At 45.5% G+C, this 17,848-nt stretch overlaps 1 protein-coding gene across 6 annotated transcripts in view; it reads right to left on the bottom strand.

The window, feature by feature from the left end:
* Nucleotides 1–9,608: 9,608 nt before the first annotated feature.
* ADGRF5 (adhesion G protein-coupled receptor F5) overlaps nucleotides 9,609–17,848 on the bottom strand; it is an 87,903-nt gene continuing 79,663 nt past the window's right edge. For 5 of the 6 annotated variants that reach the window (XM_073224714.1, XM_073224713.1, XM_073224716.1 and 2 more), the window contains 5 exons: nucleotides 14,867–16,261; nucleotides 13,586–13,627; nucleotides 13,437–13,496; nucleotides 12,750–12,834; nucleotides 9,609–10,840 (listed from right to left, as the gene is read on the bottom strand). In XM_073224714.1, the coding sequence (XP_073080815.1) occupies nucleotides 10,761–10,840; nucleotides 12,750–12,834; nucleotides 13,437–13,496; nucleotides 13,586–13,627; nucleotides 14,867–16,261 (1,662 nt within the window). In that variant the 3' untranslated portion in view covers nucleotides 9,609–10,760. Of the gene's footprint in view, nucleotides 10,841–11,455; nucleotides 11,523–12,749; nucleotides 12,835–13,436; nucleotides 13,497–13,585; nucleotides 13,628–14,866; nucleotides 16,262–17,848 lie in introns of all 6 variants that reach the window. The other variant, XM_017680792.3, reaches the window with a different exon arrangement.

The following is a 17,848-nucleotide window of genomic DNA, read 5'->3' as shown; positions in this document are numbered from 1 at the left end:
GTCCTGCTTGTCAAACTGTCACAGGCTCAGCCAGTAGGGGCTGGGAGGTAGTGCAGTGGGACCGTGGTAACCGGGGAGGAGTGCTGATGTGGGGGAAGGAGACAGGAAAGTCTTGACATGGTGGGGAAGCCTACAGGGTTTGTGTGTGTGCGTGTGTGTGTGTGTGTGCATGTGTGTGCCTCCATGAGAGTGTGTGTGTGAGATGCAGTTAAAACTGAGATGGCACAAGACAGTGAAGAACAAGGCCATGTCTTCCCACGTTTCACAGTTTTGCCAAGAGCTGGTCCTGGAGTCATCCAAGCCACAGCTTCCACCAGGGCAAAGACAAACTTAGGACAATGTGGCCCATGTGTGATTCAACGGTCCAGTGGAAATCATAAGTAACATTTAAAGGTGTCTACCTGGTCAAGAAGTAAAAGGAGAGTAGGGTTCATGAGAAAGGTATGAAGGGAGAGTCAGGGGGCAGGGGAAGGATGGGGATTTTCAGCCCCAGACAAAAATGGTCACCAATATCCATTCTCCCTTTATCCATTCTTGGTAATAAAATTCCAAGTCCTAGCTGGTTAGATGGCTACCCAGCATATAGTTTACATTCTCCTTCTTCCCTTGTAGGTAGGCAGGGCTGTGTGACCAAGTTCTGGCCAATGGAATGGAAGCAGAATGTTACATGGACCTTTCTTCAGAAAGCCTTGGTGCACTCTCTCTTAGCCCTTTCTTCCATCCTAATAACTGACGGCAGACATGGTGGTCACAGAAGGAACTGCTCTGTGGGGCTGTGTTGTGGCCCTGGGAAGGGCAGAGAAAAAATATGAAGTATTGGATCTTTGAGAATTACATGGGGCCAAGCCTACCACGGCAGTCTCGGACTGCTTATCTACACACTTTCATGTGCTAGAGAAACAAACTTGTATGTTAAGTTGCTCTTATTTTGAATCTTTGTCACTCGCAGAAAACACAATCGTTACTGATTTGGTTTCTTCAAGGTCGGCACGTGACTCGGGCTGACCATGGTGCCCTGCCCTGCTACAGGCCTGTGTACCAAGGGGAAGGAGAGTTGCTCTTTTAGCTCTCCATCTATGGCCCACTGGTTCATACATTTCTTTCCTTGAAGATCATCTTGGAATGAAATAAACACACAGAGGGAGACAAAGCCACAAATAGGGAGAGTGAGAATTCCAAGAACACACTTCCTTTCTGGGAAAATGAATTTTCCTCCTATGTGTCTAAATGATGTCCAATACTCTGAGAGGGCTTGATAGATCTGTGGCAAGAATAAAAACACCACTAGCAGTTGAAACCTCATGGAAGCTCATCTGGATGAAGAGTAAAGATTAAAATGGCAAGTACAGTCAAGCTGCTCCATTTGGGATGAACAAGGTAGTGAATGTGAGAAATACTTTCCATAAAGCACCAGAACAGGAATCCTTTCATACTTGGGGAGAGACTAAAACAGGAAGAGGGCCAACCCAAAAGGTGGTGTCCTGGAACACTGGTCATTATGTAGCAGGCTGCTTTGGTGAGATTATAAAGTGATATTAAAGTAGGAGATGCCTTAACTTCTCCATTCGTTCCGTCACCATTGTCCTCCCTATCTCATTGTGTATAGTCAGAACTCTCCTCACTAGAGGAATCACAGACATCAGGTGGCATGGAGAAGCAATACAATGAGTGGTGGCACGTACACTGCGCAGGGCAGCTGCTTTGCATTCAGCACCTTGGCTATTCCATTCTTGAGCTGTGTAACCCTATGCAAGGTATTAATCTTTCTTTGCTTAGTTTATCCATCTGTAAAATTAAAAGAAAAAAACTTTACTCAATCCAAGGTTGCTAAAAGGCTTAAATGAGGTGATTTGCATAAAACGCTTAGGAGAGCACCAAAGGCATGGTAAGATCCCAAAGTCAGTTAACATAGTTCAACAGTTATCAGCCATTTTCACTGAAAGATGAATTTCATTTCATTTGCTGTGCACCTCTCCCAGAGGTTTCTGTACATTAAGCCTCATCTCTCCTTAAGGTCTGTTTTTTTTTAGAATGTCCAACATAAAGGAGACAGTGTGAGAGCTATTCTGAGGGTATAAGCCTTATATCAAGGCATGTTCTCCCATGGTCAGCAGTTGTCTGCATCATCACGCAAAGCCAGGTCGGCTCGTCCCTCTGCCCTGAGGACCAGCCCTCTGGGCAGTTGGTGCCATTTGCTGGCCCTGGGTCTTCCTGGGTCACACTTTGGCTGACACAGCCAGCAGCCTCCTTTTCAATGTATGTCCAGAGTCTAGACCAGAAACTTACCAGATGGCCTCAGCCGCAGGCCAGTGTGGTGGATAGACTGTGCAGATCCAACATGAACCAAAAATGAAAATTAAGCCTGGCAGCAGTCTATGAATTAGAGAAGGGAATAGGGTCATCCTGGTTCATCCTTCTGATGGCACAATGACGGGAAAGTGGTAAGAGCCCATGAAACACAAAGGCACCCATTTTGCTTCCTCAAACTGCCTTCCAAATCCCTGTCTGGAATAGGAGAACCAGCCGCTTTGTGGGTCTGCTTTTAGCTTTGCCTCTGGTTCCATAAACAAGAGTCAGTCCGTGAGGCAGGAAAGGAACAGGAGGGGGTTATCCTGGCTATACCTCAGAAATTTGCAGCTGCCTGAAAATCCATCTTCCACACTGTAACTAGGTGCCTGGAATATTCGCTCTCCGCATTGGCTCTACCTCCCTTTCTGACTTCATTTTCTCTTGCAAGAACCATAACAGCAAAGTGTTAGGGGATGAGGAGCGAGAGCGATCCTGTCATTCCTGGGTTTTGTGGCCTAATAGGACTTAATTCCACCTTCGTTCTGTGCAGACGCCGCATCCCTTCCCCGCAGGCTGCCCGCCAGACCCCTCATCCTCAGGCCTGATGAGGTTGGCTAGAGGGGGACCCAGAGGGGGCGCCTCCTCTAATGACCACCAGGTGGCGATCAAGCCTCGGGAAACGCGGGCGCGAGCCGCGGGGGAGACCCTCTGCACGGGAAGCCATCTGTCTCCGTTAGCCCAGCTGGAGATGGGCTTTGAGGACAGCTGCGGGGGAGAGAGCGCCGCTGGGCTTGGGAAACCCTCTCTGTTCCAGAAAATCAGTAAATGGCCATACTCTTTTCCTCGGTTAATCAATATCACACACGTCTTCCCACCCGTAGAGGGGCTGGGCTGGTGGGCAGGGTCGGGGACACAGGACGACGCCCTTCAAAGCGGGTCCGCAGCAGGCAGGGCTCAAGGTCATTCTTGGATTGTGTTGTTGGAGGTCAGAAGCAGTGTTAGCGGGAGTCTCCCCATGCCTGGCCCCACCCGTTCCTGCTGCTTTCCATGCTGAGAAAAATACCTTTTCTTCCTGGGTTTGTTCTGTTTAGTTTTCTATAGTCACCAGCATACTTCAGTGGGACTCGGCCCCGCGTTAAAGAGAAAAAACCCGCGGTGTAAACGGGCTCACGTTTCCCCAGCCCACTGCCCATCTGGGGGAACATTCGTGACCTTTCAACCCTTCATCTCAAGGTTTAAAGGGAAAAGGAAAAGAATGGATGTCCAGAAAATCACTTACAAAATGGACAAGATGACTGTGTCTAGATTGCTGGAGAGCCACCCACCCCCTGCCACAAACACACAGACATGCAAGAAAATAGTATTTGGGGATAAATCACCAGGGTCAGTCACTGTGCCCGTGTTTCCTCCTGTCTTCTGTCTGCTCCATATTTGCTGAGAGTAGAAAATGTTTCCAAGTATTTTTTCTCTTTAGAATGTGCCAGACGATAAACAGAGTCCCATCTGCACAGGACACGGGAAAGGTGGGAGTGGCGGGAGCCCTGGCCACCGAGGTTGGTGAGGGGGAAGAGACCAGGACCCCGCCGCTGCACAGCCCTCGGCACCACTGATGGGAACAGAGGGGCGCATGCATCGCGGGGCCACCTCCATCTCCTGCTTCAGCCTTCTCCTCGGCACCTGCAGGGTGGGGAGAATTCCCTACAGGCCCTGCGGGGGGCAGGGGCGGGGTGGATGCTGCTGGTGGCCCCTGGAGGGAGGAAGCACCTGGCAGGCTTCCGTGTGGACCCTTTGATGCTGGGGAGGCATTACTCAGAGCAGGCCTTCCTTGGCCTCCCACTGACCACGATTGTGAGATTGTCCTGCTTCCCCACACTTCCAGCCTCTGGGACCGTCTGGCCTCCCGCCTGAGCCTGAAGTGCTTTGAAGGCGTGTTAACCAGGAGCTGATCTACAGGGGCCGCATACCTTCAGGGGGTTTCTGAAGGCACCTGGTGGTGTGCGACAGGCCTGAGCCTCTGAGGATCCTCCCTACACGGCTGGGTAACTGGGGTCCAATATATGCCTGCTGGGCTGTGTGTGGGAAAGCGCTGAGTCAAGGAGGAGGGTCTGGGCCCTTCTGGGAAGAAGGTCAGTGTGGAGGCCTGTCTTTGGGCAACATTATTTAAAGTCTGCCCACTGCATTTGTGTTTTGGAGCCTTCTAAGAAAAGTAATCTTGGAACATATAGGATTAGATTGAAGGAAATGGTCAAAATCAATAATTTTACTACTGCCTCACTCCCTCGTGAGCAAACTGTGCCCTCCCTGATGCAGTGTCCTCCTCATGGGCCCCTAGATGCCCAGGGAGGGTTTAGAATGCCCTGGAATCTCATTAAGGTCACCAGAGCTTAATGTCCCCTCCTTCTAGCTGCTCCCCTGTGGTCAGCCTCTCTCTCTCTGCCTCTCAAAGAGGTATTGGAAATAACCTTTTATTTGTATAATACTTGGCTTACAAAACATGATCATATAAACTATGATTTTTGAGCCTTACAACAGCCTTGAGAGGAAATTAGGATGATCCCATTTTTCAGATGAGCAAACCAAGGACCACAGAGGTTTCAGGAAGGGCCTGGGTGAGTGAGGAAAAGTGTCTTTCTGTTCCAGGGACTGTGCTCTTTTCCTGCACCACACTCAAGGGATAGCTAGCTCATTCTCCATGGCAGAAGACTGATCAGGACCCCAGCCACACCTTCCAGGAGAGGAGGCGAAGCTGTGCAGTTCGGGGGCCACTGCCCCATGGCTGTCAGGAGTCTTGGAGGAGAATTTCTAACAGTGTGGCTTTCTGGTCAGCTTGGAGCGGCAGGAGTTATATGGAAGAGAGGTGTCTGGAGTCTTACGGATTTCTGCCCCTCTGCATATATGCAGAGTCCCTGCATAGACCCGCCAGATGAGGTGGTACAGGCCTTGTTTTAAATTCATTTTCCTACCCTGCTGTTCTGTATACAGAAGGCAACAAAATAGCAAAAACACGTGTCTCTGGTTTATGCTCTAAAGCCATGTTGTGCAATGCAGTACCTTCTAGATACATGTGGCCTCTGAGCACTTGAAATGTGGCTGGGCAACTGGGGTGTGCTCTAAGTGTAAAGTACACACTGGATTTTGAGCAAAGTACCAAAAAAAAAGGGGATGTAAAATATCTCATAAGTTTATAATAATTACATCTTGAAATAATAATATTTTGGATATATTGGGTTGAGTAAAATGGATTACTGCAATTCATTTTACCTACTGACTTTTTTTAATGTGGCTACTAAAGAATTTAAAATATACATGACTCTTGTACTGGTTCTATCAGACAATACCGGTCTGGACAAAGGAGTTATGGAATAGTTGGAAGAAAGCTGCATCCATTTTCATATAAAGTATTCCTAGGAAGCGTGTTTTCCTCCCTGTTTATATAAAGTATAAACGTCATAAAGCCCGGGGGGTGGGGAAGGGTCTTCAAAATACAAAAATGAACATCTTTCTTCTAAATGATGTATATATTATCTCATACACACACAAAATCAGTGCAAATGAACAGAAAACTCCAAACAAGCTACAGAGACCCATGCAGCCTGTGATGGCAGAGGGTTACTTCAGGGGAGATCTGTCTGTCTGTTAAGGTATGAAAATTTTCCCAATTGCCAGCGCCACCTGCAGGCTACAGGTGGCAGCACTTCACGGAGAGGTTTGTAGGATGAGAAGCACCCATTTGGTGGAGCATTTGACTTTATTTTTCAGGACTGGGAGGCAGATGTTCAAAAGCTTAGAGGACTGGCTGGGACCTGCATGCTGAGGTCTCTGGTCTGGGGAAGGTTGCCATCGCCGGAGTTGGCATGCCTCTTTTCCTCTGGACAAATCAAGCTTCTCCAAACAGCATCCTTTCCCTGAATTTCCATGTGGGTGGATGCCATTGACTTGGGAAAGGTAACTTCTTTCACATTTGCAGAGTCAGTAGACAAAATAATACTACAATATTTTAAGCACACGAGCTTTATTACTGATATTGCCAGAGAGATCTTTCTAGGTGTGATGCCTGTTATGGATAGAGGAAGCTTCCAGGCCACATATCCACAGCTTATGCCTCATGCAGATTCTACAGAATGGTGTTGGGTCCTTAGCTTTGTTTCAACAATCTGACGAAGCATCCTATATGATCCTCTCTTGCTGAAGGCAGGCAGGGCCTGTGATCACAACGACACACCATTCCCACGATGGGGTTACATCATGTGGCAGAGATGAAGGGGTTTTGCAGATATCATTAAGGCCCCTAGCCATCTGACTGGGAGGTAATCACAGCAGAGATTATCCTGGGTGGTCCTGACCTAACCAGGTGGGCCCTCTAGAAGAGGGTCTAGAGATCAGAGACAGTAAATGTCAGATTCGAAGCAAAACGGAAGTTCTCCTACTGATGTCAAGAAAGCAGACTGCCATGTTGTGTAGAAGGCCACACAGCGGGGGAGAGCAGGCTGCCTCTGGGAGCTGAAGGACTCGGTTCTATAATTACAAAGGATGGAATTCTGCCAAACAACCAGTGAGCTTGGAGGAGGACCTCAGCCTTCAGATGAGAGCAGCCCAGGCTGACAATCTGAGTTCGGCCTGCTCAGACCCAGAGCGGAGGACACAGTTAAGCCATGTCCAGACATCTGACCTGCAGAAACCATGTGATAACACGTGGGTATTGTTTTAGGCCTCTAAGTCTGTGGGAATGTATTACACAGCAATAGAAAACTAATACAGGAAACATGAGACCTTGATTCAGAAATATCTAGTGCTAACAGAACTCACGGGGCTCTGTTCCAGCTGTCCACGAAAATTCCAATCAAGCCACACCACACACAAATGTTAGAAAAGACATTTATTTGTTTCCCAGACTGTTAGGTCCTAAAAGTTTTACTTCAAGATCCCTTTTTTAAATCCTCTGTAAGCTTCTGGCCTCTACCTGCTGAGTAGAAGTGTAGGTGGTGTGAGGAAACACACCAGCCCGGTGAGCCATCTGAGCTCAGAGGGGAGCTTCTGGAACCCTCCAGCCCATCCCACCTCCCCATGCCTAGGGGATGGGAGCAATCATTCACTGTTTGGAGATTAGAGTTAAATTCTGGTTGACGTGGAGAAGCCTGAAACAGCAGCAGCAGCCTATTGCAAAAGAGCAGAGAATTTATATAAAGAAAGCTCCCTGAGATCTTCTTAGATATTTTATTGTTATTATCAAAGAAAGGACACACAGCGATATGCTGGCACACTATTAAGATAGGATTTAAAATCCCACATTATGCTTTTAGAAACTTATAGCATCCATCTTTGAATGGATGAGACATCTTTGAAATAATGAGACACTATTTTTACTGACATTTAAAAATTACATTAGAAAGATATACCTGAATAAGCCCCTCCTTTATTTGGAGACTCAGGGACTCAGACCTCTGTTGGCCTAGGATGTTCACTGATTTTCTCTCTGGGATACAGTGGCTCCATTTGACATTGCCTTTGCATGCCACAAATAAAATACAGTCCACTTACGTGGCATTTCTACTCTATGACCATATTCACTTCCTTTTGTCTTCTCAAATGGTGTGACTTTCGGTTCCACTCATCTCAACTCCCTCCCCTGCTTGTGCACTTACTCATTGCTATAATCTTTCTCAGCTCCATGTAAGTGTTCCTCTTAACCTTCTGACACTGACTTCTCTGAAGTTCTCACACAAACCACAAAAGGCTGACTTAACACAGCATTTATGAATGTCTGGCCTCAGCAAACTCTATCCTGAAAACCCTACAAAATACCATACCTCTTTCTCTGTATAAACAATAAAAAAATGGGGAGGAGGATGAAAGGTACATGCCTCATTCAAGAGATGTGTGTTAACACTGGACTCACGATATTCCCAGAGAATCCTTCTGCAGTTCATATGAATTGCTCATTTGCAAATGCTCCAACCTCACAACTTCTGGAACATTAGCATGGACCCTTTTGCAAGAAACCTAATAGGAGGTCCATTAATATAAGAAAGTTTTGGCTCATGGAACTGACTGTACACATTGTGAGATGTTAGGAACATGGGGCAGCTCCTTACAAACAAAACAGACGGCACTTCTCACTTTGCACCAGTATCAGAGCCAGTGTTCCTCCTTCCCCCTCCTTCCCTCAGGAATCTGCTGCTAAAACCTTCTGATCACTGCTGACTGAGAACTGGCAAACCTAGGGCCAGGCGGGGCTCTGGCCCTCATATAGCTTGTAGTTTCATGAACTATTGTTCTGTTTTACGTAACCCTGTACTACGTAACCCTGCCTCAGTCATCCCTGAGATAACTCTGGGGACCAGAGCAGTCAAAGCCTGATTCTAATTCAGCTGATCCTCCAACCTAACTTCTGGCTTTGTCTTCTCGGCTCCAAGTTGATCACACCCAGGGGACTTTTAGAGCCTCACAGTCATTTATTCTGGGGACAAATGATTCAGTCAGGAAAGTGATGTGACAGTTTTCAGCAAGCATGGGAGTAGATGCCTACACCATTTGGGCATATGTAGAAATAAAGAGTTCATTTGCTTGAAGCAATATTAGGACTTCTATCTGTCTCCTCCCCCTCCCCATGAAGAAAAAAGAGTCAGAAGTGGAATTTGAAATGAAAAATAAAAGGAAGAGATTCTTAAGAGTTAAAATAGCAAAAGGAAACTATTTTGAACCTCAATATATGAGTGGTTGCTGAATCTCAGCCTCTGTTATCCTACCTTCCTGAGGGTTGGGTCCATTTTAGTTCTTAGTCCTTACGAAGACCACATGAACCACATTTCCTGAGTAACCCCATGTTTTTATTCTGTGTCATTGCCTCCCTAGGATCAGGCTTTGATTTGGAATGCGTGGGTGCTTTAGCTACAGCATACGGTTAACATTAACATGGATGCAAATTTAATAAATATTTGTATTTTTATGAAAGGCACACACATGCAAAACACCCACGTACACATAATTCACAAACAACCAAACCCTTGGGGAAAATGCCACTCTCTGTTCATCAAGGTAAAGTGTCATTAGAAGCATAGAAAATCAGCCAGAATTTCTCCAACTGATTGTTTTCATGGTTTTTCCAGAATTGGATCTGGTGCTGGAGCTTGAAAGGTGGGAGGTATGTACATGCCTCTGTGTGTGTGTGTGTGTGTGTGTGTGTGTGTGTGTGTATGTGTGTGTGTGTGTGTGTACACATGTGTGCATGGGGGTGAGGGCTGGGGGTGAGGGAATGTGCCTCTGGAAATCTTTCCAGAAGATTTCCATGTGGTTGGAATAAACACAAAGTAGGCAGCACAAAACTCTTAATGTATATTGGTCTGGGAAATAAGGAATGAAAGAGCTATTACAGAGAGAGCTATACAGCACACCAAAGGCCACTAACTCCACAGGAACAACAAAAATGATATACAGTGCTATCAGGTTATTAAAATCTGTTCTATGGTGCACAGAGAAGTACCTGGTAAAAGCTGTTAAATATGATACATGACAGTTGGGGTCCATTTTCAGTGCAATTAATGGATACAAAAATAAAGTGTTTTTTGCTTTCAGCAAGTGGAACAAATCAAAACATAAGGAGTTCTGATAAACTATAAAAATTGTAATCAGCAGTTGGATCTGCTTGGAACTGCTAATGCATGGTCATGATAATTCCTCTGCATATTCATTCCAATTAGCTCAAATCTTAACATGCAGAGTATATATGTATGTGTTTAGCCTCAAGAGAACCATGTCTTCTTCCACGCATTTCTTAGAAATATTTTAACCACTTGAAAGCATCCTGATGATATAATTCTCTCCCTATTTTTCCCCACTGCCTTTGTATTTTTCTTTCTTAGCTAAGAAAATACTAGGAAGATACCATACTTTCCCCAGGGCTTACTTCCAATTTCCATTGTTGAGCCACTTTTGAATTCTCAGTGTTTCAGTATCGGAGTCATTGTATTAGATTGTTAATGTAGAAATCTTAAAGTGTTGTCCTTACTTAATGCTGTTTCCTCTTTTTTCTTTCTTCAAGTTTCCTTCCTTCCTTCTTTCCTTCCTAGAATTCACTGAAGAATTTCCTAGGTCCTAGACTTTTCCTTATTATTTTAATCAAAGCTTATCTTTGTGCCCCAAGTGTGAAAAGTGAAAATGTCTCTTCAAAATTCTATTTTACAATATAGACAGAGAACGTGGGTTTTGGGGGACTTATTTGTATTGTTTCACTTAAATACTATACACATTTGGTATCACACAAGGGGTGGGGGTGGGACAGCAAAATAAACTTAACAATTCCTTTTAGTCTGTCTTTACAAAAGAAAGCCTCTTCCCTTGATGAAAAAGTCTCTTCAGCATCTGCTCCCAGAAGCCTGCAGAGAAAGCTTTTTATCCATGGCTTTGAAGGGATCTCTTTTCCAGAGCACTTCCACTGTTCCCCAAGAGTTCACGTGGGTTGGATTTTCCAGTTCTTAGTTGAGCAATGAATAAGCGCTGGATGTGTTTTCAAAGGATGAACTGGTTGTTTCTGGTGTGGAAACGTTGTATGTTCCTGAAAAACAGAGTAGCTGCTCAGCATCAAGGACAAGCCTGCACGACCGCTGGGGCGTGAGCCTCTGCCAAGGGCCCCCCGGGGGAGCTCTAGTCCAGGAGCCAGGGAAGCTCGGCCATGCCTGGAAACAAACCCATGCCCGTCCCTCCTCCCAAGACCCAGACGTGCCAGAGAACAAGCAAAGCTGTTGTTCTCAAGCATGCGGGCAGCCGACAAGCACTACCTACTTCACATGGTACCAGCAGCCAGGGTTCCACAAAGAGGAGGCAGAGCTCAACAGGAGCAGCCCTCCGCATGGCACTGCATGCAAGGGCCTAGGGCCATCTGCACAAAGGAAACTCCCGGGTGCCCGTGGGCTGAAGTGACTCAAGGAAGCTCTTGGGAGGGGCATGGCAGAAGAGCTGGAACGTAAGAGAGGGAAGGGGGAAAAGGAAGGAAAAAGATTACAGGGGGAGGGAAGGCAGCACCAAGGATCAGGGGACGCCAAGAAAAGCGCCGAGAGCAAGTGCAGAGGGAAGGACAGGCGAGCAGCACCTGCACAGGCTGTCGGCAGGACGGCAGGGACTGAGCGCAGGTGTGTGCTGAGCAAGGGAAGGGGCTCGGTGCCCACCCTACCATCAGATTGGTGAGCTGCCACAGCTAACAAGGTCTCCATCATTGACTGGGGGGCCCCTTGGGGCTGCTGACAACATAAACCAAAGTTACAGCGGTTACAGAACCCTCAAATAGGCTGACACGGAGCTGCACCAGTGACCTCTGGGAGGCTGTCAGGTGGCAATGATTGGGAACCTCAGGCCCTGGGACCTTGGGGACAGTGCCTCCGTCCTTTTATCTCACTGATTCAGTAACAGAGAACACATTATTGGCCTTATATATGACCCAATTCTGATTCTGTAGGTTTATTTCGTAGAATGTTTTCCTTTTAATGCAAATAGTAGACATGTTCCAGTGATGGGGCTGGCTGGGGGCAGTAGTTCTAATGCCCCCTGAAAATGTGATTATTTCACAGCAGGCCCAATCAGTGACTTTCAAAATCAGAAGGGAAGGTGCATGAGTAATGAGTAAGGCACCAAACTGAAGCCCCAAAGGCCAAGTCCGAGGGTGTTTTAACAATGAAGAGCCATATTCAAAGTGCCTTTATATGAAGAGCCTTAGTCTGGAATATTGAGGCATTTCTAGACTCTGTATTTGGGATACCTGTTCAGTTTCAAGAAACTGGAAGGACTTCTGGTGCTTATTTTTGTGGGGGAGTGGGAGGACGGTGGCATCAGACAGACTTCATCTCGCTGGAGTAGCTGAGACCCATGGCTCAAAGTCATTAACATTACCTCCTATACCTCCAAGGTGGAACTTTCAGCTGTTCGTGTTCCTAACAGATGAGCTAACTTGGGTGATCCCTCGTATAGGTAGGCACAGTTTTATAAATGCTAAAGCACAAAATAAGCACACACCAAAAAATGAAAAAAAAACAAAGGGAAAAGAAATCCACAACATGGGATCCTATAGTAGGATTTTCTAAATATAAATGTTTTTGCTGTACTGTAACCCAGAAACATGACCTACCTATTCCTGTTTAATATAAATACAAAAGAATTCTGTTTCTGCCAGGGCCAGCAGTTTACGTTTCCATTTTTATGGTTGGTATAGTTTTGATAAGCAGCTCTCCCCACAGGGTTAAATAGATTCTCCAATTCTTATTCTTCGTAAGTTACGATTAGTTGCCCACGGAAGGCAGTTGCCCTCTGTACAAGCCTCCTGCTGGCTTGGGAAAATATAAGCAAGTTCCTGTATTTAACCTCTGCCCCAAATGAGGCCACTGCAGGTAAGTGCCATGAATGGGCAAGTCAGGGTGTGAGATGACTCACCATCGGATCAATTCGTTTGGTGGCACCTAAAGGTCACTACATACCTGTTTTACCAAACAAATTGTTGAATCTTCTTGATAGTGGAGAACTCATAGAAAATACAGGAGTAGATGAACCTAGAGATGTTGACTAGAAAAGAGAAAAAAACAATTACAAAGCAAATGTGTTACACCACGTCCTGGTTTTGATCTCTAAGACCATTCGTTTGCTGCCTTCTAGTGGACACTGCCTGCACCTCTCCCTCCACTTCCTGAAGGTGACAGCAGGGATGTGTGAATTTCCACTTCAAATCCGACAGCAGGGCCATCTTGAAACAATGGAATCCTATGAGTATTAGGAAAATAATTCAAATACACTGTTTCACTGTTTGGTAAGGTTTAGTATCTTTTGACGTGTGGAAACAGTCAAATGTATTTGAATGTGAGAGTTATTTCCCAAGATGAACTATAAAAAATTCAATTCATCCTCAATCCTCAAATTATGTTCTCTGACACCTTTAAGTTTCCCCAGAAATTGTATGTTTCTTATTGAAATTTGATTTTAACCCCAAATGATATCACCTGTGCTATTTGACCCTTATTTAAGGATGTGGGGACAGCAGCTTAATAATAGCTCCCGGGCTGTGTCTGACAGACAGAACCAGGTGAGAAGCAAAAACGAAGGAATCATCTCTACTAAACATGGTGGTGGAGAGGAGAGGTTGTAAAGGTCTTCACAAAGGAAAGATTTACCTTTGAGTGCTGTGAAGACCATCTTGATAGTGAAAACTTATTTAGCAAGGCTTCCTGTACCTGCATCATTTAAAAGAAGCCATTGTAAATTCAAAATGCTACAAACACTTCAGATTTTTCTAGAAGCATGAAATTGTCATTGCTCCTACCTTCTGATCCCAAAGGCATCCAAAGAGTAAAATGAATAATCCCTGAAAAAAGGAATTGGGAAGAAGTGCATTTGAATCATATTCTACTGTCCAGCAAAATAAGAAGTATCATTAACCTGGCATTGAATTTGTACTATCTCTTTCCACATCTGCATTTATGGAATGAGTCCAGTAGATGATAATGTTAAAAGGGATACAATAGGTTCACAACAAGGGGCCTTAAATGTTGTAACATTCTAAGGATATTTTCTATTTCCCTATTTCCCCCCTGAACTGGGGGTCCTGCTTGTTATGTTATTAAATACACCTCCTAAGTCTATGGTAGCGCTCACATAGTTGTGATGAGGACTTGGGGCATGGGGTGGAATAACAAGTCCCTTCTAGTCATATTATAAATATCATTAGACATGAGCCTTACAGTTTGGGGCCATAGGCCCAGTAGCAGAATTTAGGATTTGCATGGTCATGGCAATGTCTCAATGTCACCCCCAAGCCCCCTGCCTCCTCAGTAGCCCATGGGGCCTGTGCTTACCAGTCACCCATGGATTAAATCAGAATTAAGCTTCCCTTTGTACTCCAAAGGCTTGTTGTCTGTACCTTTGCTAAAGCTTTTGTAACCATTTGGCTTGTATTATAATCAGTTATGTGCTACAGGAGAGCAAAGAGTGTGTCTTTTTCATTTTAGTATACAGGAGCAGAATGTCTACCTTACACAGAGTATCGATTCTTTCAAACTTCAGGAAATGTTTCCAGAAAACATACAATGTGGTACAGAGCATTTGTTTCATTCACCAATGGTTAATGAACACCTTCTCTGTGCCAAAAGCACTAGGCATACAGTGATAAATAAGACAGATGCTCTCCCTGACCTCACAGAGACAGAGCTCATTTAATGCTTGTGCAAATTAACTAGAGAGATAACTTGGTTTAATACTGATATTTTCATTTAGGAGATAATAGACGGCATGGAGATAATGTTGGATACATAGCAAAATCCAGTGTAAGGAAGGGACTTTCCCCCTATTTGTGTTAGCAGGGCATTTAGAAGAGAGTCACATATGCCACTAAATTATAATGCAGGTGATAAGAGGTATGAGGTTCCATGGAGGCAGAGGAACGTGTCCTTTCTGTTTCACCGAGTTCTTGTAATTACTGCTCTTTAGGGCTAGGGCCTTGTCTGAACTAAAATCCTTCCCCATTCCTACTCCTGTTTGTGTTTCTGTCATTAAGCTGTCCACCAGCATAGATACTTCCAGAACAGTGCTGCACGGCAGAACTTACCTGGAAGGCATTGAGGAGGGTAAATACAATATGGAACACAGCATTGCTTCCCTGGAACACAGTGGCAAGACCAAAACCCCAGGTGAGCCCTAAGAGTGGCGTGAGGACCCCAATGCTCTTGCTGATCTGAAACAGGCTGTTCTTCTCCTGCTTGCTCGGCTTGTCTCCTATGGAGGGTCTCAGGATCTTGGTGATGACCACAACCGTGGTGGTCACGTTCACCACCACGATGATCAGCGCTGGGATGACAAAGGCGAGCAGGGCCTTGGTGTCCTCCCAGTTGAGCCAACAGGCATTCTTCCTCATGTAGACTTCCTGGGGCTGGGTGGCAGCCACCGTGATGATGGAGATGACGAGAGGGCAGCCATAGCCAAGGGAAAACGCAATGGTCTTCTGAATGGACTTGCTGGTGTCGTGCAGGATGAAAACCAGGCGGTACAAGAGCATGAGGCCCAGAGTCAGCATCCAGAAAAAAACGCTAAGGTAGAAAAAGTGGATAAAGAAAGTGGCAGCCACGCAGGCTGTCTCGTTGAGTGGGTAGTAATAGTCGTGGATGGCGGTGGCCACAATGAACCAGATGTCAGCAACAAGAAGGGAGGCAGCAATGTTCGCTATGCAGATGTGACGCATATAGGAAGTCCGATTCTTGGTCACTGACTTCCATACCACAGCTTCCACAACTAGGCAGGCTGCTAAGCTTAAGATGGAAAAGCACAACCCAATGTAGGAAATGATATCCAGAAGTATTTTCAGGAGAGAACCAGGGTCTGGGGAGTCAGGGGACATAAGGATGGAGAACGACGTGAGGTGGTCACAGCTGCAGGAGACGCTGTTCTCATAGTGCTTCGTAATGTAGCACCCGCTGCTGTCCCAGCCCCCGGTGCGGTTGGCAAGGTCGAAGTTCCAGAAGACACACTGTAGTTTCCTGTTTAGAAGGTTGCTGTTCCCAAAAGTCATTGAGATCCTGAAGGGCGTGGTTATATTGTGGCTCACAGTGGTTGTCATTACCAAGCTGTCTGCAAAATTCTTTCCCTGAGCATCCTGGGCAAGGATGGTTTTGATAGTTGGGAAAGCCATGGTGACAACGGACGATCCTGGCTGCAGGTGTTCCAGCTGGCACGTGTCAATAACCACACTGCCCCGGAGGTCAGAGTCTGAGAAAACAAAGCTCTGTTCGTAGATGTTTGGATGGCCGGATTTTACGACCATGCTCTTCATCTGCACATGAGGGTGGAGGACGGACGAAATGGCATTACCTTCCGACTGGAACGCTCGGGAAAATCTTTCTACTGAATCCAGCAGCTGTGAACTCTGATTGGTCCGTTGCTGTTGGAATACCTTCCAGGTATTCAAGATGGGCTGGCTGAGGATGACGTTAACGGTGGACAAGACGTGCTGTAATTACAGGATATGGGGTCAAACCAAACAAATGCTCTGAATTGTAAGAGAGAGAGAGAAAAAAAAAAGGCATCTCCCTGGAAATCGGTTGTGTTGGTTATAGGTTAAGAGGAAAAAAAGAAAGGAAAATGAGGCTGTGGGCATCTGTGACTTGCCCTCTTAAGGCGGGGAGTTAGTCCCGAAGACTGGGGGACTTCATTATAAAGTTAGCAGTAGAGGCAGTAAGACCACCCCCCACCACTCACTAAGGCCAACTCAGCAGCCTGGAAGAGATATCTCTAATTGTTTTATTTTATTTAAAATCTCAAACCTATAAAGGCTTTTGGTGAGTGCTATTTCACCAGCAAGGGTGTGGTAGTCTCAAAAGATCCTCTGAAATGTGTTATTAAAGGCATTGTTCTTTTTTGCTAAACATTTTGATTCTTTCTCCCATAAATTTGGGCTTGTCATTTTCCATCTGTGCCTTCACACTGTATATTTTCTTCACCTTTCTTTGCAAATGACATGTCTTAATATCTAAACTCCATCAGTGTGACCTTATTTGGACAAATGGACTTTGTAGATGTAATTAAGGATTTTGAGAGGAAATCATGCTGGATTACCTCAGTAGGCTCTAAATCCACTGACAAGTACCCTAATAAGAGACAGAAGAGGAGAAGATAAATGAAGAAAGGAGAAGTTGGGGATTGGAACGAGGCAGCAACAAGTCAAAGAATGCCGGAACTTCTAGAAGCTGTCAGAGACAAAGATTCTCCCCTAGAGCCTCTGGCGGGAACTTGGTCCTACAGACCCTTTGATTTTGAATTTCTAGCCTCGAGAACTATATGAGGAAAAGTGTCTGTCATTGTAAGCCACCCAGTTTGCGACAATTTGTTACACTAGGACATCTACATCACCTCCTTGGGTTCTTGTCACCCAAGCTGCTTGCCATTCACCTCTGGGTGAGTTCAGCCAGTGGGAAGCACTGGCAGGAGGTGGAAGGTTGGGAAAAGAAGGAAACTGAAGTAGATTTTTCCTACTCTCCACCCCCTTCCATACTCTCCTCAGCGCATCTTTGGTGACAGTTACGTCCTTCCAATACTACAGCTCTTGCCAAGTGAGCCCTCCTCCAGGCTTCAGCTCTCCTTCGGCTAAGTGGCTTCTAGATATTGTTAGTCTCTGGTTACCTTTTTTTTTTAATCCCTGGTTTTACCTCTGTAAGTATCTCTTCAGTGAAGTCTTTTCATTTGAACTCTTGTGTATGACTCCTCTTACCTCTCAGGAACCTGATTGCTTCCAAATCCATGTTTAGTGCTAGACCATTGAGAATCCCACCTTGTACATATTTTGAAAACATTCAGTTCCTGGTTTCCTTAGAAAGCAGATAAGAATTCATTCTATTTTAATAAAGAAACTGAAACAGAGATTTCCTAAAGAAATCTGAAGGCTCCAAAATGAATGCTGGAAACACTCTCTGATACCCAAAAAGCCATAGCGAGCAACGCATGTTATGTGATTCTAATATCAAGAGCATTGCTCTGGAAAAGACAGGGAAGAAGCTGCAATGGAGAAGTTGTGTTTCTTGACCACAAGTCCCTAGGGGTG

The sequence above is a fragment of the Manis javanica genome, chromosome 16, assembly GCF_040802235.1.
Source record: "Manis javanica isolate MJ-LG chromosome 16, MJ_LKY, whole genome shotgun sequence".
NCBI classification, from domain to species: Eukaryota; Metazoa; Chordata; class Mammalia; order Pholidota; family Manidae; genus Manis; species Manis javanica.
This window is presented reverse-complemented; position numbering and strand designations above follow the sequence as displayed.